Raw genomic sequence first — 20,142 nt, forward strand, 5'->3', positions numbered from 1 at the left:
GTATAGGAAGTACAAGTTCCCATCTACACCAAATTGCTCACACATGTAGAGGAGCTCACCCTGAATACGTCTCTGCGTCAATACTGTGTCATATCTATAGCGCCACCCACTGGACACAGGAAGTCACTGAAGATGTCACTGTTGTTCTTTCAGTGACACGGTTCCCATTTAGGTAGGAACCTCTCCACAGACAACGGGCCAGCACACATCTGGGCGCCCAGGCCTCCGACGGCGCCACAGCCCGACGTACGTGGGGGGCCGAGGGCCCGTTCATCACTGCTTGCAGTTTTAATTATAAATGTTTTTTGACTTTCATACACCTTTTCTTACATGAAGTAACCTACATTCACAGATTTCTACATGTCATTGTGCACCTTACAGTAACAAATTAAAGAGGTCATATGTCCCTTTTTGGGTTTTTTCTTTCCTTTATTGTGTCAAGTGGCATTTTTGTGCATGTAAAAGGTCTCCAAAGTGAGCAGCCCAAAGTCCACGAATTAACTTTATTAACTAATGTGCATAACTAAGTAACAGCCGTTATGTTAATATATATATTTATATATTTATTAAATAATATATCACACTACCTTGCTCGGCATTACCTGCCCTACTCTGCCTCTGATTGGCAGCTCTCACCAAAGATTGAACAGAGGCGAGTTGTCTCACTCTGTAGCCAAAATGAAGCATTCAAGACACAGTGTGAAACTGCTGCAATGCACCATATGAGAAAAATACATACTTTAATTTTTTTTGTTTAAAAGTATGTAAATATATTCTACTAGGACCCCCAAATAAAAGTATAAACATGAAAATGTTAATTAGTTGACCTCTTTAAAAAACATTACAAAAAACATTACATTTTATAATAAATACAAATGTCTCAATAGAACAAATTCAGGAAAATTTTAGTATTTTGTAGACATTGTTGTTAATGATTGAATGATTCATCTGCTGCCAATTCCTTTGGTATCATGGCCAGATTATTTAAAATATTACCTATATATAGTGAATAGTGAATATTCAGTTATTGGTTGCTGAGATAAATACATTTAAAAGTAGAAGAGTTTGTTAAAGAAATATAACTCATTTCAATTGTTGATATGTGTTTATATGTCAATGGTTTATTTGAAGATAATCACAATTTTACATTTGAATTCTGCATGAAAGCAACAAGATATACCCGAAAAAAGACATTATTTCAGATTTCATTTTTATTTTCTAACTACTACAGTTTTTTTTATGATTGCTGGCAAAATTAGGACTAATACTGGATTATGAACCACTAAAGCAATTTTGTCATTAAAGGAATAGTTCACTCTAGAACGAAATTCAATCATTAGCGACTCAACCTCATGCTGATGAGAAGTCCGTTGTAGTTTCTTATTCCTCAGAGTGCAGCTGGAGAACCGCGGGGGTACCCTCCTGCAGCAAAAATCCATGTTACGGGCGTAGATGGTGTCCGAGAGGAAAAGGTCCATAAAACTACACAAAAACTTTGTAATATTCCTCCATACTGCTCGTCCGCTGCAATCCAAGTGTCCTGAAGTGGCAACATCCAGGGTTTACTCGAAACTACGTCATTTAGTACATTTTTCTAGCCTAAACACTCACTATACTATATTTGCCTGTTAGGCAAATATAGAATAGTGACTGTTTAGGCTGGAGGTAGGTATGGAGGAATATTACAAAGTTTTTGTGTAGTTTTATGGACCTTTTCGTCTCGGAAGCCATTTATGCTCGTTATATGGATTATTGCTGCCGGAGGGTACCCCCGCGGGTCTCCAGCTGCACTTTAAGGAATAAGAAACTATACCAGACTTCTCATCAGCATGAGGGTGAGTCGATAATGACTGAATTTCGCTCTACAGTGAACTATTCCTTTAAGCTAGCAATTAATTTCATAACATCTTCTACCTTTTCGCTGTTCAAATCAAATCAAATCAAATTTATATAGCCCAAAATTACAATCACATTTACAGTCTGTACAATGAGCGACATCCTCTGTCCTTAGACCCTCGATTCGAGTGAGGAAAAACTTGCCATCTTGATGGAAAAAAAACGACCCTTTTAACAGGGAAAAAAAAAGATGATGGAAGAAACCTCAGGAAGAGCCACAGAGGAGGGATCCCTCTTCCAGGACAGAGAGATGTGCAATAGATGTCGCATGTACAGAAAAAAAAAAAAGAAGGGTAGAAGGTAGTTGGGGAACCGGAGCACCCGGAGAAAACCCCAACAGGAATTGAAACCAGGACCTTCTTGCTGGTTAAAGGACTAGGTAATTAATATTGGAAAGTCCAGTTGTTAAAGGTTCTCAGTCAGCCTTGTCCTGGTAAGTCATGTCAAGCCCCAGTGATACGGACACTAAATACTACATGTATGGGGAGAATGGATTAATCTAATGAATTTGTAGAGCACTCTGGATACACTCCACGAGTTAGACCCACTCTGTTTTTCCGAGTAGGAAACCTGGTGGATGATACCTGACTAGTCGTATCTTGTGCCTTACGAGGTAGTGGGGGTACTGGTCTTATTGTAGACGGAGCTATCGATCCCAGAGTGTTCAGGGATGTTTGCACAAGGAAGGAACTTTTTTTTTTTTTTTTAATCACAACTTGTGATAATTGGGGAACCGGAGCACCCGGAGAAAACCGCAACAGGAATTGAAACCAGGACCTTCTTGCTGGTTAAAGTACAAGGTAATCAATATTGGAAAGCCCAGTTGTTAAAGGTTCTTAGTCAGCCTTGTCCTGGCAAGTCATGTCAAGCCCCAGTGGTACAGACACTTTACATACAAATACTGCATTTATGGTGAGAAGGGATGAATCTGCAGAATTTGTAGAGCACTCTGGATACACTTTTGGCAGATCTGTGCAGCGTGTGCCCTTTGACACATCGTCTACCACAGGCCTTGCCCTGGTTCTCATTGGCTCTATTTCGCGATCCACAAAAAACCCTTCCTTCGGTCTGTATGGAACACGTATATCAGGTTTTGTAGGCACTGCCAGTGACCTTTTCAACTCCAGACCGCTTTTTTGTGGGTTGATTGGCGGTAATTTTGTGTCAGCTGCATTCAGACGGCTGGTAGATACACCAGTGTCCCACCCTTTGGTTGATTTTCGTCCCTGTGCCTGTTTTAAAGGCCCTTTCTCTTGGATGGGTGGGAGGACTGAAAATGCAGATGGTAGAGGCCGTGTTGTCTGCGTTTGACGAGGAACCCTGACTGGTGATACCTGACTAGTCGTATCTTGTGCCTTACGTGGTAGTGGTGGCACTGGTCTTATTGAAGACGGAGCCTTCACTCCACGAGTTAGACCCACTCTGTTGTTCCGAGGAGGAACCCTGGCAGATGATACCTGACTAGTCGTATCTTGTGCCTTACGTGGTAGTGGTGGTACTGGTCTTATTGAAGACGGAGCCTTCACTCCACGAGTTAGACCCACTCTGTTGTTCTGAGGAGGAACCCTGGCAGATGATACCTGACTAGTCGCATCTTGTACCTTACATGGTAGTGATGGTACTGGTCTTATTGAAGACGGAGCCTTCACTCCACGAGTTAGACCCACTCTGTTGTTCCGAGGAGGAACCCTGGCAGATGATACCTGACTAGTCGTATCTTGTGCCTTACGTGGTAGTGGTGGTACTGGTCTTATTGAAGACGGAGCCTTCATTCCACGAGTTAGACCCACTCTGTTGTTCTGAGGAGGAACCCTGGCAGATGATACCTGACTAGTCGTATCTTGTGCCTTACGTGGTAGTGGTGGTACTGGTCTTATTGAAGACGGAGCCTTCACTCCACGAGTTAGACCCACTCTGTTGTTCCGAGGAGGAGCTTTTACTGAAGACTCTCTAGGGCGCTCTGGGATTCTAGAGATGGACCTGATGAATTGAGGTGAAGAAGGTTCCTTAGGGGCCATTATTGGGATCTCTATCTTTTTGCCTTCCTTTTGGAAAAGGGCATTCTCTGTAGAAATCAACAAAGATAAAAACAAAAAAAAGCATGTTAAAAACTAGATATGACACAAGATTTTTCAAAGATAAAAAACAAATCAGGTTTCGGACTGTATGTCTGTACTGATGAATTAGCTACAAATACAGGCCAGAGTTGACTCTGGACATCCTGAACATTAATACATTAATTTTGTATAGCGATTTTCATGGCACACAAAGACACTTTGCATGTTAAAAAGCAGAATAATAAAAGCAACACAATACAAATACCAAATCCTACAATCTTAGCAACATCTTTTATATATATATATATATATATATATATATATATATATATCAAGTCCTAAAACTTACCCCACTGCTCTTGATAGTGAAAAGCGACCTCCTTGGTGTCCCTCTCTTCTTCTCCTCTGAACCGTAACATTTCTTCCACATGTGTGGCCAGAAACTTTGGGATGTCATCCGGCTGTCCTAGGAGTGCTGCCCTGGACAAACACTCCAGCAAGCTTTTGAGTCCGTATGGCGTAGGATTAATAGTGCTCATTTTCGGTCGAGATATGTCGATAATGAAACTTTCCTGAAGATAACTCGAGCTACAGTGAACTGTGATCCTGAAATCCTGAGATCTGTGTTGTTAACAACTGGTGCTTTGATCTTAAGCACAACAGAATTGTGTTGATGTATCGACGAGGGATGAAGATTCTGTTCAAGTCCAATGATGCAGCATTCCAAACACACACACACGCACGCACGCGCGCGCACACACGCACACACACACACACACACACACACACACACACACACACACACACACACACACACTACTTTAAGGTTGAAATAGAAGGCAATAAGTCCCTTTAAGATACTTTTTAACATTATGTGTTAATAAAACTATATAACTGTTCATCGAAACGCATCATCATCATGTTTATTGTTAGATTATAAGTCTCTTAGAAGCCTATAAACAGTTTATAGACTGCTTAAAGGTGCATTACGTAGTTTTTGGGGGAGAAATTCAGAAAATCAGATGAGAAAGATCATCACTGACTGATTACTTTTCTGTCTAAAACTAAATAAACAAACGTTCTTTGTTTTCATGAATGAATAAACTGAGTAAAAATGCTTAATCCTCATAATATATGGAATTAATTGAAACTGATGTGATTTAGAAAAGTATTTGAAGGCATCAAAGCTAATTTTTATTATTAGGGCCCGAGCAGGGAACCCGCAAGGACCCTATTGTTTTTGTAGTGAGCATTGGAATATATGTCACATCTGCCGAAAAATTTTAAAATCTGTTGTCGTTGTGAATTTCCATCACTAGGTGGTGCTGTAATCAAGGAAAGTGCGTTTTGGCTATAACTCCCACACACTTTGTCGCACATTCAAAAACCTCATATCCACGCATTCAGTGAATTGTGCTGAATCTCCTGATATAGGCCACGCCCATATCCGCCTACCGTTTTTTTTCGCTAACTCGCGAAATGTCGCAAACCTACTTTTTCGAACTCCTCCCAGGCAATTTCACCAATTTCCACAAAACTTTGCACACAGCATCTGTGGACCCTCCTGACAAAAAATTATTGAAACAATTTTGATATTCCAAAGAATACTCAAGTTATTAAATAACAACTTCCTGCAGATTTAGCTCAAAACAGGAAGTGTTGCATATCTCCACATTGATTCGGCCAAATGACATGAAACTCAGGATACTACTTCCCCATGAGCCCCTAAGGCTCTGTGCAAAATCTTGCCCGATGCCCACTAGGTGGCGCTCTTTAAATTGAAGTATTTTATATCTCCACATCGGTTGGTCCCATTAACACAAAACTTGGTACACTCATTGCCAATGCCCTCCTCAGGACATCTGTTGAAGCTTTTACCGATCCGCCACTAGGTGGCGCTCTGGTGGCAGTTTCATTAGGGCCCCAGCAGATAACCTGCGATGTCCCTATTGTTCAAAAACCATATATCCACACGTTCCCTAGATTCTGGTGAATCTCCTGATATAGGCCACGCAAATTTGCGGCCTGGGTTTTTTTCCCGCAAAGTCGCAAAATTTCGCAAACCTACTTTTTCCAACTCCTCCCAGCCAATTTCACCGATTTGCACCAAACTTTGCACACACCATCTGTGGACCCTCCTGACAAAAAGTTATTAAAAGAACATCGATTGCTCAGATTAACACGAAACTTGGTACAATTATTGTCAATGCACTCCTGAGGATATCTGTTAATGGTTTTACGATCTGCCACCAGGTGGTGCTCTGTAGCGCTAACGCTGTAGTGTTAAATCTGTAACCAGAGAAATTTACCTCGAAGATTTCAGTTTTCAGATTGAACATGCCTGACACAAATTGTGGTGCCTCTACACTCATTAAGTTCCATTCAGAAGAGGCATTTACATTGGGCCAACCCTAGCACTTTGCATATTTCTTGATAAGCCTTCCAGGTATGCCCTACAAAAGAGAGACAACATTTCCTTGTATGCAGGAGCACCCTTGTGCCTCTGCCAAGCAGCTCGTCTTTCAGGTCTGTTGAGTAGGTCATTCCACACCAACTCACCTATGTCCTCCCAATTCATGTAAAATATTTAAAATTGTGTCGAAACTTCAATTACATTCATGGATCTTGCAAATTGCTACAGCTGTACTCTAAAGACCTTTTTTGTTATGAATTTTTGGAGCTTGGCCCTCGGAGCTACAGTATATAGTTGGGCATTTTAATATGGGGTCTTATGGGGATTGACTTCTATTTAGAGCCAGCCTCAAGTGGCCATTTGAGGAACTGAAGGTTTTGGCGCTTCCACGATGGCTTCATGTTTCAGTCTTGAAGGTTGCCGCTTGGTTCTACACAGGACGGAAAGTCCAGTCCTTTGGGTCAAAGTCCAATCCTGGGCCCGACCCATTCAACCACCACAACCTGCTCCCTGTATGGACTAGAGCCCAATCGATACTCGATCTTTGGCTTTGATGCCAGTATAGATATATCGGCTGATGAACACACATTTTTTGCACTCGCATGTGAGGATCAAACACTTGTGACAAAGATATGTAATGGAAGCAGGATATTTTACAGATCAACAATAAACTTAGTCTAAAATGACATCAGTGCACTGATACAGTAAACTTCACATATTGAGTAATTATGAATCTATTTAAAAGGTATTTCTTTGCTTAAGGCTTAATGCTTAAGGCATTTCAAAGAAGCCATATTTGGCCTCCCTTTCCACTAGGGTTGTCACGATACCAGAATTTCAGTAGTCGATACCAATACCTGTGAATTTCCACGATTCTCGATACTAATTCGATACCACAATTTTAAAAAAAAACAACAGAACCCATGTACTTTTAAATTCACTAATTTATTGAAAACTGCTTCAAACTGTTAAGTATTTAACACCAATGTGCTTCAACATCTTTTTGCACAGAATTTAAATTGCAGTACCAGCTGCCAACTGCCAAAAGGTACTTTTAGTTTAAATAACATAAGGTAAGAGACTGTCAGACAGTATCTCATCATGTCACCTTACGTATAATGACGCAGACCGTACCGTTACATTACGTTAAACATCTACATGAGTGAGCGACTGAGCGAGAGTAGAAGCCTGCGCCCCAGCTGACTCTCATGCCCAAATGACGGAGCGTAGGCATATTCGGGTTAACGTATGACATGACACAACAGTGATAGTAAACGGATACTCACTCGAAACTCACTTGAATTCTCTAAACAAGTCGGGGTGCCTGTCTTTGAGGTGTTTGGCCATGTTTGACCTGCTTCCTCCTTTCGTTTGAAAACTTCTGAGGCACTGTTTGCATGTCGGCTTGTTTGAGTCTAGAATTGTTCCGTATTCATCCGCCTCGAATGCAAAATATTTCCACACGCGACTCTTAGTACCTGTCTTGTCGACGAGCCGACGTGTTGTGCTTTCACTCTCACTTGCTGAAGCCATTTTTCCTAAGACGGCAGGTTTCCTTCTTCAGCGCCGCTGACTGCTCTGTGCTGCTCACACGCGTATACTGCCCCCGTCAGTTCTGCCAAGAATCGACACGGCTCGCCGAGTGAAAAGTTGTATATTCGGTTCTGACGTTACCAGAAAAAAGCAAGTATCGTATTATTTTTTTCGTGTCGGCATCGAATTGGTACCGAAGTATCGGCTCTTGTGACAACCCTACTTTCCACCATTTATTTATTTGTCTAATGACAAACTGTAGCTCATTTTCAATATGCACTGATACATTAGCTGCTAACCTGAATGTTTAAAAGGCAGGACACCTGCCACGAGCTTCATTTCATCAACATGAATCACTTTGTGTCTGTCTTACTGGAAACACACGGTAGTTACCAGAATTTACTGGATGAGTTAATAATGCTTTCTCAAATCTTCTGGTCCATCTGGTTATTCCTCATGCTCTGTTTTACTATTACTCTTAGCGTTCTTGTTTTAATCACTCCATGCACTTAATTGCTTCCAGATATTGCATGTGACTTCTGGTAAGGATGTGACAAAAACAACAGATTTAGAGAACATTTCCTTGTGTGCAAGTCACCGCCTCTGCACTTTTACTCTGCAGTGGCAAATTTCTCTTTCAGCCGTTTGCATTTACTTTCTCCTCTGAACTGCATCATCTGTGAGAAGTTTTAAAAATAAAGATTTTCAGTGCATCTGTTTAGCTTTTACATGTGTCCATAACTGCCATTTTGCCTCAATATGTTTTCACTTACTATTCAACAATAATTTGATAAATTCATTATTTAACCAAACTTCATGAATGTCTTTTGTGACAAAGTAATGTGTACCACTCATTCCATCAAAGAAAAATTTGAGTTGTAGAAATCACTGGAACTCAAGACTGTCACGATATACACGTTGTGTATGTACAATTTTACCACTACTGTATATACTGGGATATATTGCAATTAATTTTCAGTTGGATGTTATTTGTCCAGTAACAGAGCACTTTATTTTGAAACTTGTTTGAGTGAGAGTGAGATAAAGTCCTATAACCTGGTGCAGTTTCTGAGAAAATGTAAGAGTTGGCCTATTTAATATGAACATACAAATGTTTGTGCATACTGTACATTTTTGTTCCTTGACAGAAAATTGGAAACGGCCGGAATCTGCTTTAAAAAAAGACAAACATGGGAATCAGCAAAGAAGATTTGCAATTGGCGTTAGTCTTTTGAAAACATTTGCAGCACCAAACAGAAAAGCAAGACCACAACAGATCCAGCTTGTGTACGGAGGACCCCGTGTATCAATGGAATCAGTAACACCTCTTTGATGGGTTTTGGGATCTGATGTAGCTGATATGAATAAAAGTTTAAAAAGGGACAGCTAACCCCAAAACCAACAATACATATTGTCTCTCTTACCTGTAGTGCTATTTATCCATCTAGATTGTTTTGGTGAGAGTTGCAGAGTTTTGGAGATATCGGCGGAGAGACGTCTGCCTTTTCTCCAGTATAATAGAACAAGATGGTTCTCGGCTTGTGGTGCTCAAAGTGCTCAAACATTTGAAAACCTCAACTCAAGATAATCCACAGACCTTGTTGTGAGCAGTTTTGTGTTGGAACTACTAAGGCATCCTCCTCAGCTGAGCTGCAACATTAGCTAGCTTAGTAAGGGCCTGTGTCTACATAGGGGTTTTTTCCCCAGGCAGAAAAGCACTGAGATGAAGAGTTTTTGAGCGCTGGTGTCGCACCAGCACCTTTCTGAATTAATGAGAGATTTTTAACTCGAAGTGGCCGCACAAAAAAGGCGCAGTGCTCAAAAAAAGGACAGGTCGCAGCCACCTGCTGCTGCAGACACTCATTCATAATTTTTGCACAATACTGCACAAAAAAAATCCATATTGGACAGAAGGCAGATACATCTACGGCTGATATCACCAAAACTAGATGTAAAAAGTAGCACTCAATGTAGGAGAAAAAAATATGAAACTGAAATAAAATGAAATCATCTCCTAGAATTGATGTGACGCCGTCAGCTAGATCATTTCTCCAGACAAGACTCGCCACTCTGGTGACCAAACTAGGATAAAGCATGCTAAGAAAGAGAAACCTTCCATGTGATGTTGGCTACATATCAAAAAAAGATTCAGTGAGGGAGTGAGCCTCGGAGCAGAGCCAAAGTGGATATTTTGCCAACCAGGAACCAAAACAAAAATAGAAGCGCCTCACGCACCAGCCTACAAAAAAACTTGTTGGGTATGTTTGTTTCTGGTAACAGGTGGAAAATCCCCATGTTCAACAAAACTGAGGTTGACATATTCAAGATTCCAGGTCAACACACCCTGGGTGGATGTATATATATGTAGTGACTGGTCTTACTTTCGATAGACAAACTGCAGTTTGCTCATCCTCTCTGCATCAGCTGCATCACTTCAGCAAAGGTAATATTTTATAGGTTAACTTCTTTTAAATCTCATGAGACAATTACATCTTAGTAAATTTGTAAATTAGATAATCGACAGAATAATAATCTGCAACTATTCTGATAACTGATTAATTGCTTAAGTCATTATCATGCATTATCTTTTTTTTATCATTTTAAATTGACTATTTTTGGGTTTAGGGCTCTAAAAATCTAGTGTTGAACTTAAATGTTTACTTCATATATATTGACGTCAGGCATGGAGATGCTTTTTTAACCACAAATTTTAAAAAACACAGCAACTTACAGTCCGCTAATAGAATAAGATTAAATTCCTACACTGTCTATTTTGTAAGAACTACTTTGACAGAAATGAAGTCGGAACACTATTAATTTAAATCATTCATGCTTACATACCTGATGTTTAAGGTGAGTACATTAACTCTATTTAACGCTTTTCAACAGATGGCATCTAGTTGTCATTTGGCTTTCTTCCTATGTCTGACCGCCGGACTGTTGATCTCAGAAACTGTAAGTACATTTTATTTTTTTTCATTAAACAGTTCTGTACTATATTAAAGACAAGATGTTTGACACTCAAGTACACAAAATCTTTCTTTAATTAATGTTTTGTTCATGTTCACAGTCGTCCTTCAGATTGTTTTCTAAAGGTAGGTAGCTCTGTGACTTATTTACGCTGGGATGTTGTATGTTCAGTTCTGTCCAAAGGCAGAAGTTCATTCAGATGACATGACCTCATCACATGGTTTGGGTTGTTAAAGTGTCTGTATGAACCTCTGGCGTTAATAATAGTAAGTAAGCATAATCAAAAGCATTATATTAGTCTTTAAATGTTTATCATGTTTTTGTGATTACAGCATCAATTATTGGTAATGGTGTGGGAGGTTCGCTAATAAAGTTTCCAGTTTTATTCCTATGAAAATCTTTATAGATTTCTAATCTATATATTTATCTTATTCTCAAGGTTTTTACAGAGATTATGACATCTATTTAAATATAGCATTTCTAACAGCTTGTAATACAAGAAACAATTTTCTTAACGTAAGTAATCAACCGGTGGAGTTTCATGGTAATGACTTTAAGTTGAAATTTTTAACCTATTCACATGTAGCGTTTTACCAATCACAATGATTAGGAACTACACTTTTTCCTCTCAGATTAAAGCCATATCCTTTTAGTGTGTCTAATATTACAACGGTGTTGCAGGCTGTCCTCTAGGTTGGACTCGGTATGGCTCACGCTGTTTCATCGTTCAAACCAGAAGACTGAGAATGGCTGACGCAGAGGTGCGTAGTTAATCGCGCTTTACTGGCCTCCAGTTACTCAGTGATCATGTCTTAGCGATTCAGAACCTGTTGGTATTTCTCTCCATCTCATTCTTTTTGCGTACATGCTCTCAGATGTTGATTTTGTTTCTCTGTCTCTCCCACTCAGCTCGACTGCGTTCGTCTTGGAGGGAACCTGGCCTCAATCCGAAGCGTCTCTGAAAACAGCTTTGTTAGGGGACTGATTTACAAAAGGTGTCACTCTTATGCACCTGCCTGGATTGGGCTGTTTGATGCAATTCAGGTGAGACCATTTTTGAGTCTAGTAGACTTGTGCTCGTTCAACATATGACCAACTGTTCCAAAACATTCTGTCATCCACAAGCAAATAAGTAATCTGCAGTTAGCGCAGGTGTTCAGCAATCAGCTTTCTCTTCCAGGAGGGAAAGTGGCTGTGGACTGATGGGTCGAACACTAGACTGAGATGCTGGGCCCACAGGGAGCCTAACAACAGCTACTCAAGGGAAAACTGTGTAGAGATGAACTTTGGAGGTACAGATATGACTTTTTAACTTTCTGATGGAATGTGTAATTGAGAAAAAACATGGATACTTTGTAGGGAGCTGATAGATAGCTAGCTGATAAATCTAGCCGATAATACAAAGCCAAATTGCTTTTGTCGGCTTAACATGTGCAGCATTTACACACAGTAGGTAGTGGTATGCACCTTTACAGGTGTTTTGTGAGCAGCCAATAAACACAGAGAAGAAGAAGAACAAAAATGATGTTGCGCTCATAACGCCTAACTGCTGCACCTGTGTAGAGCCACAATGTAGACATGAGCCACAAGTCATCACTGGTTAGGGTGTTGTTTTTTTACAAGAACAACACAAGCATTACATTTAAATGTCTTCTGATCAGTTAACTGAGGAGAGTTTTATGCTGTTGAACTCTTCTTCTTCTTACAGGAACAGCCTATTGGGGCGATCGACTATGTTCATTGACTAGACCTTACGTCTGTGCCAGGAAACTGTGGTGTCTCCCTCTGACGTCACTTCCACTGTCATGATCATCATGTCCTTGATGTGATACCTCACTTATAGCGAACTTTCTCGAATGATTCACTTCCAACTTAACACTCCTAGACCTAAATTTCTCCCAATTGCTACAGCCAATCACCTCATTAAACACAATAAATTGTCATTGATTTAAAAACATGCTTTTTTATGAGGGGAAAAACAAATATTCTTGGGATGTTTTCTATAACTGTCATGTACTCACAGATTTTCATTTTAATCTCAATCAATGCAAAAACATGGGGAAAAAATTTCACTGAAATAAAAAATAATGAGCATAATGTGTTTCTGTAATCTTGTCTGTGTGTATGTGTGTGTATTATCATAGAGCAGTGTTCTCCCTTTGTTTTCCCTGAAGACTTTTGAGGAGCATCACTTGAATCAGCATGAAACAAAACACTTATTTTTTCCATCCTAGCTGGATTACTGATAAATCATTTGGTGATAAATAATTCACAGAAATAACAATGTTCTGTTTTATGAGTTATTGTTATTATTTAAAGGAAAAACCACTAAGTGAAGTAGTGCTTTAAGAGAGAGACATTACATTTTTAAGGGAGGCTGCAGCTCCTCCTTAAACCAGATGTGTCATGATCTGGTCATGGGTTGCCTAGATCTCGCCTGCATCCAGGCACCATTTCACTCCCTCTTCCTCCATGTTTAGTTCGCTTTTATGATTTTGTTATTGCTGTGGTGGCCATGGCAGCAACACTGCTACCTGTATTTCACATCACAATGACGATTTTAAAAGGAAAATAACTCATGGGACCTTGTTTCAAAAAAAACAAACAAATTGTACAGTAATCAATGGGGAGAGACAAATCACTTTTCGGTCCGTTTGAATTGTCCCATGAATCACACATATGATAGTTTGTTGTAAATAAAGTAAAATATCATCTAGTTTTGTGTTAAAGCACTCAGTGAACTACATTGTCGCGCTCAACACACATCAACAACACTAACATGGCCGACACACAGAAAGGTGATAAAAAAAGATGAAACTCACAATAGATCTGGCCGTATTGACAACTGCAGTTATCTGAACGGAGAGTTGGTCAGTTCTGTGAGCTGCTAACATACAGGAGCAGCTCTACAATGTTTAAGTTACAGGGTTTGGTGATCGTTCAACGAGACAAAGTCTGTTGGCTGTGTAGTCTTTATAATAACATATTTTCACAGTGTGATATTTCATTAGTTTAATGGCGAACTGAGACTTTATTGACTTGGAAAATTATCTTTTAAACTGACAAACATTATATGTGAGATTCATAACACAATTTAAACAGGATCAAAAAACTATTTGTCTTTCTCCATTCACTACCAGACAAGGTTTTCCGACTTTGGCTCTCTCTATAGTCAAACCACACAATTTAGGCCAACATCAGACAGAGGCCACATCACTGCAGAAGATAATGGTACTATCATCCTATGCACGTATAATGTTACATTACTAATTTTTGTAATGTTACTGACAGTCAACTTGACCTTATTCAAGTCAACCTGAAGAAAAGAAAACAACGTGGGATGGTCACCAGCATCTTGAACTCCAGGACAAGGAAGCTATGAAAACAATATATTTTTTTCTTTTTTTTTTTTTTTTGAGTTTTTTTTATTTGAGTTTTTTTTTTTTCCCAAACAGAATACAAACACATCAGGAGAAAAGAAAACACACCAATACATTAAAAAAAAAAAAAAAAAAAAAAAAAAAAAAAAGCAGCAACACATATTCACTGATATCAGTGGAGTATTTACGCATATATGTACATGCATGTCCATACACATACATTCCCATAGGCCCTACATGTACACATACCTATACATCCCCATATATATATATATATAGGCTACACATATACATACATATTTACAAGCTCATGCATACACATAGTGTACATTTTACGTTATGGTCTACCTATCTAGGTAAGGTACAGATTCGGGGTTAAACTAAACTAATCAAGAGTCCCTTTTAGAAAATTTCTCCAAACTTGAGAGTAGTGGCAACCAAAATTCTTGAAAAATATGACCACAATTATTTTTTTCCAAAGTTAATCTTTCTAAGGGTAAAAATGCTGAAATCTGATCCATGAAAATCCTAAAGGTTGGGGGGGAATTATCTTTCCAAAATAGGAGTATACATTTCTTAGCAAAGTATGTAATCATAATTAATATCCTGCATTTTTTCCTATCTAACTGAAGATTCAACAAATCATTTAACAAATACAAACTGGGGCTTAAATCATATTTTATTTTCAAAACAGATTGTGTAAAAGAATGAATTGAGTTCCAAAAACTTTGTAAAAGATCACATTCCCAAAACATATGCATAAACGTCCCATCCATCCTTTTACATCTAGGACATTTTGCTGAAATATCCTTTGAAATTTTATGCATTTTTGTCGGTGTTAGGTATATTTTATGGATGAATTTAAAATTAGATTCCTTAATTTTATTACTAGTATATGGGAAATGTGTTCTTTCACAGATGTTTAACCAGGTGTTTTCTTCAAAGTTCATCCCTAGCTCCTTCTCCCATATCTTCATTAATATCTGGAAAGATGATGATTGACCTCCTTTTGAGAGAATATTATAGAATTCACTTATCTTCCCCTTTATTGTCTCTGAGGACATAAATATTTCTTCTATCTCTGATATTCCAAATCGCAATTTGTTTTCTTTAATAAGTGAATGAACAAGATTCCGAATTTGTAAATATTTAAAAAAAGTCTTTGTTAGGAATGTTGTATTCCGATCTTAAGTCATTGAAGGATTTTAATTGCGTGTTCATTTTAAATAAGTTTTTAAATTGTATTAAACCAGAGCTTGTCCATTCCCCTATATTGATTGTTGTTTGAATGTTCAGATCTGGATTTTGATAAATAGGGGAGTAAATAGAGGTACAAGAGGTAATACCGTATTTTTTCCTACAGTCTTTCCATGTAAGCAGAGTATTAAGAACAGAAAAACATTTGTCCATTTTCTTTTTCTTTTCAAAATGATTTATGAATAACAAAGAAACCAGTGGTAGAGGTTTAAACAACTCTGCTTCCATCTGAACCCACTGGGACTCCTGTCTCCCCAATATCCATGACACCATGTTCCTTAACTGGGCTGCCCAGAAGTAATATTGCAGATTAGGGAGACCAAGACCTCCCATGGATTCCGGCTTCATAAGGGTCATTAGGCTGATCCTAGGTTTCTTATTGTTCCAAATGAATTTTGAGATGCAACTATTTAATAATTTGAAAAAATCCACAGCTAAGAAACATGGTAACATCTGGAAAAGGAAGTTAAGTCTTGGAAGAACATTCATTCTAATAACATTTATTCGTCCTAATAATGATAATGGTAGGGAGGACCAATTTAACAAGTCTGATTTAATCCTGTGTACAAGGGGGGTGTAATTTTCCTTAAAGAGATGGTCTAAATTGGGAGTAATATTTATACCCAAATATTTAAAACCTTCTGGTGTCCAATGAAAGCTACAGGATGTAAGCATTTTTTCCGTTGGCACCATGTGTAAGAGAGCAGCATTAGATTTATTGAAATTTATCCTATATCCGGAGTAATTTCCAAATTGTTGAATTGTGTTTTGTAAGTGTAATATTGATTTCTCTGGATCTGTAATGTATAGAAGAATATCATCAGCATATAAGGAAATTTTATGTTCATAGTTATTAATCTTTAAACCTTGAATGTTTGTGTTATCTCTTATATTTGCTGCCAGCGGTTCAATCACCAAAGCAAAAAGCAATGGCGACAAGGGACAGCCCTGCCTTGTCCCCCTGGTTAGGGAAAAGAAGTTGGAACAGCTGCCATTGGTTATGACTGCAGCTTTCGGACAATTATAAATCATTTTAATCCATTCAGTAAAGTTAACACCCAAATTAAATTTTTGTAAAACGGAAAAAAGAAAACTCCACTCCACCCTGTCAAAAGCCTTCTCTGCATCTAAAGATAGAAGGAGGGAAGGCTTTTGCTGGTTATTGAAATAGTCTATTACATTCAAAGCTCTCCTTATATTATCAGCAGCATATCTCCCCTTTATGAAACCCGACTGGTCTGGACTGATCAACTTAGGCAAAACAGACTCCAGTCTTTTTGCCAGTAATTTAGTGATGATCTTATAGTCATGATCCAAGAGGCTTATAGGTCTATATGAGGAGCACTGTAGAGGATCTTTACCATTCTTATGTAAAACACTAATATGTGCTAAGTTCATTGATTGAGGAAGTAATCTTTTATAACAGAAATTATTCATCATTGCCATGAAAATCGGTTGAATCTCCGACCAGAATTCCTTATAAAATTCAACTGAAAAACCATCTGGTCCTGGACTTTTATTTATGGGCATTAAGTCAATTGTAAGCAAGATTTCTGTTTCTGTAAATGGAGAATTTAAACGGTGTCGATCCTGCACAGATACTTCAGGTAGCTTAGTATTTTTAAGGTAATCATCTAAAGCATCCTGTAAATGTCCATCTTGTGACTTATAGAGATTGTTATAAAATTCAAAAAATGCTTGGTTTATCTCTTTCGGGTGATAGGTTACCCTATTGTCCTTAAAATGAATAGCTTTAATAGTCTTTTCAGCCTGCTCCTTCTTTAATTGATGAGCTAATAATTTACCTGGTTTGTTTCCAAATTCATATTCCTTTTGTCTAACATAGTTCATCTTTTGTATGATCTCATCTGAGATATTAAGGTTTAATTTTGCTCTGGCGACAATTAATTGTCTCCAATTATCCTCAGTGGATGCACTCTTATGAAGTTTTTCACATCGTATTACTTCTCTCTCTAGTTCTTTTCTTTTAGTACGTTTTTCACGATTTTTGAATGAAGCATATGAAATAATAAGTCCTCTTAATGTGACTTTCGCTGCTTCCCAAATAATGTTGGGGTCTAAGGAAGGATCATTATTTTCTTTAATGTAGTCTGTTATCCACCTTCGCATTTTTAATTTAAATTCATTATCCTTAAGTAGAGAGGAGTTAAATTTCCATCTCTTAGCGATAAAATTTCCATGATCGAGATGAATCCGTAAGATAATTCTAGAATGATCTGAGAGGATAATTGGATTTATTATGCACTTGCTTATCATATGTATGTATTTAGTGGGGACAAAAAAATAATCTAATCGAGAGTAAGAATTGTGAACATTTGAAAAAAAGGTATAATCCCTTACATCTGGGTTTAACTCTCGCCAAACATCAGTTAAACCACAGTCAGTACAAAGCCCGTGAAGAACCTTAGCGGATTTGGGAGTGGAGCTCTTTGCCTGATTAGATTTGTCTATTGAACACATTGTTAAATTAAGGTCTCCCCCTAAGACACCCAGCCCTTTACAATTTTCACTGAACAATAGTACCATGTCTGATATGAATGATGGTTCGTCTATATTCGGAGCATAGACATTTAAAAAAGTAATTGGAGTGCCATTAATGGTGCCTGAGATCATAACAAACCTACCATTTGGGTCTGTAACTGTTTTTTCTAAAATAAAAGGTAAGTCTTTGTTTAACAGAATACTTGTCCCTCTACTATGTGATTTGTATGATGAGAAGTAAACTTGACCTACCCAGTCTGTTTTTAGCTTCGCATGTTCACTGTCAGAAAGGTAGGTTTCCTGTAAGAAAACAACGTCCACTTTGTCTTGCTTGAGAACAGATAATATTTTCTTCCTTTTAATAGAATTACCTAGACCTTTAACATTCCATGAAATAATATTCATATCATACATGGTAACTACCATTTGGGATAAGTGTACCTTTTAATGTAAACCACTGAACAAAAATAATTATGTTACTGCTTTTATTAAGGGATGTTACTCTAAAGAAACAAACATGAAATAAACAAGGGAAAAAAGAAACCCATACCCCAACCCACCCAAGTTGTGAAATAATAATAGTTGTAATAAATAATAATAATATATTTTTTTCTAATCATAATTTTCACTGATACCATGAAGTCAGCGTGGAGAAACGTTGTTTTTGTGTACATCAAACAAACAACAGGGTAATTTATTGACGGTCCCTAAATCAGCCTCCAGCGCAGCGCGAGGGTCTGGGAGGCGGCTAACCGTCCTGCTGCTGCCAACACTGGGGGACACTGAGGAAGAGACGCCGCTGGGTGTCTCCGGAGTGAACTTAAAACTAACTTAACCTCAGGCCCATTAGCTTATTTAAAAAGATCTAGGCTGTTTCATCATTTTATATAGATTATTTAGGCATTTTGTTGAAAGTAACTAAAGAGTAGTGTAATAAAAACATATATTACTTTAAAAATTAAGGTAACTAGTAATATGGAATAACAAACACCACCCAGCACAGTTAAATACAGGTCTTACCTTCAGATGAGCTTCTTTATCGACCTTCTAGTCCTCAAGGTGAACTACCAGCAAAGGCAGCGCTGGGTGATGTTCCTCAGAAAATCTCCAGTCACCAGCAAAACGTGTTTTTCTTCCACAATCCAAAAGATATTGTAATCCTGTTGCTGATAAACCATGTCGCCATTTTTGATCGTTTCCCTCCAAATTCCCGCCATCAAGCTGGAGCTGGGCGTTCCTCCTTCGCCTTCTTGACTCCTTATTCTTGCCGTTTTCCGTCTTTGTTGCCAACTAAACGTAATCTTTGTCCAACTTAGCAGTCTCTAATGTTTGCTGTGAGGTTTATAATGTTTCATCGTGAAATTACCTTGAACTTGCCGGTGCTGATGGGGAACGGTACTTCATGAGCCTTTACCGTTAGCTAGCAATAACCCGATCCAACCATTAAGGTTGTGTCTGTCCAATAAATGTCACGGTAAAAGAAGCTGAGGCTTGGGGGCATTTGTATTGCCCCCCTGCATGCAGGACACCATGGCTTAGAGGCACTTCAAGAATTAATTTACATTATAGCTAAAGCTAACTTTAGCTGTCGGGTGCTAGCATAACAAAAGTGGTCTACTTCGAGACCGGTGTTGGAAATATGACCACACTGAAGGGCAGCTGAACTTATCGGCAGCATTTTAACTGAAGTCACGTCAACGTCAGGCAGGTCAAAAATGATTAAATAACAACTCACTCCAACCAAGGATGTGATGTAACATCTGGACACAGTCCTGCAGGTGGAGCCCCGTTCACTCCTATGAAAGCTGCTTACACCGTCTTTCCACCTAAATTAGCGGGAAAAAAATCGCCTGTTGACCTGTGGCCAGATCTCGCGAGAGAAAGGGGGTCCTCAGATGTTTGAGTTGTTGGACTTTTCAACTCTTAACTTTTTAGATGGTTTCATTGAAATAACTTTAAATCCCAGAGAGATAAATATTAGTGTTCAAATGATGTATTCCCATTTTAACATCAAATGAAGTGCCATATGTTCAGGCTCCACTAACAATCAATCATTTTTGAGTCTTTTTCTTTTTGCTCAGTCTATCAATCTAAATGTAGTTAGGTGTACAAAGTTTTATTGTGTATATTTTTT

At 38.5% G+C, this 20,142-nt stretch overlaps 2 protein-coding genes across 8 annotated transcripts in view; both read right to left on the reverse strand.

Annotated features, from left to right (window-relative positions):
- LOC311264645 (galactose-specific lectin nattectin-like) overlaps window positions 1-19,839 on the reverse strand; it is a 54,525-nt gene extending 34,686 nt beyond the window's left edge. For all 7 annotated transcript variants that reach the window (XM_084365677.1, XM_084365672.1, XM_084365671.1 and 4 more), the window contains exon 1: window positions 19,029-19,839. The gene's annotated coding sequence lies outside the window, so the exon portion shown is untranslated. The remainder of the gene's footprint in view (window positions 1-19,028) is intronic.
- Window positions 1,832-4,627, reverse strand: LOC311265130 (uncharacterized protein). The gene is made up of 2 exons (XM_084366482.1): window positions 4,303-4,627; window positions 1,832-3,961 (listed from the first exon to the last, which is right to left on the reverse strand). The coding sequence occupies exons 1-2, from the start codon at window positions 4,490-4,492 to the stop codon at window positions 2,733-2,735; spliced, it is 1,419 nt and encodes a 472-aa protein (XP_084222608.1). The 5' UTR covers window positions 4,493-4,627; the 3' UTR covers window positions 1,832-2,732.
- Window positions 19,840-20,142: the final 303 nt, after the last annotated feature.

The sequence above is a fragment of the Pagrus pagrus genome (genome assembly GCF_965226575.1).
Source record: "Pagrus pagrus genome assembly, chromosome: 11".
Classification (NCBI taxonomy): Eukaryota; Metazoa; Chordata; class Actinopteri; order Spariformes; family Sparidae; genus Pagrus; species Pagrus pagrus.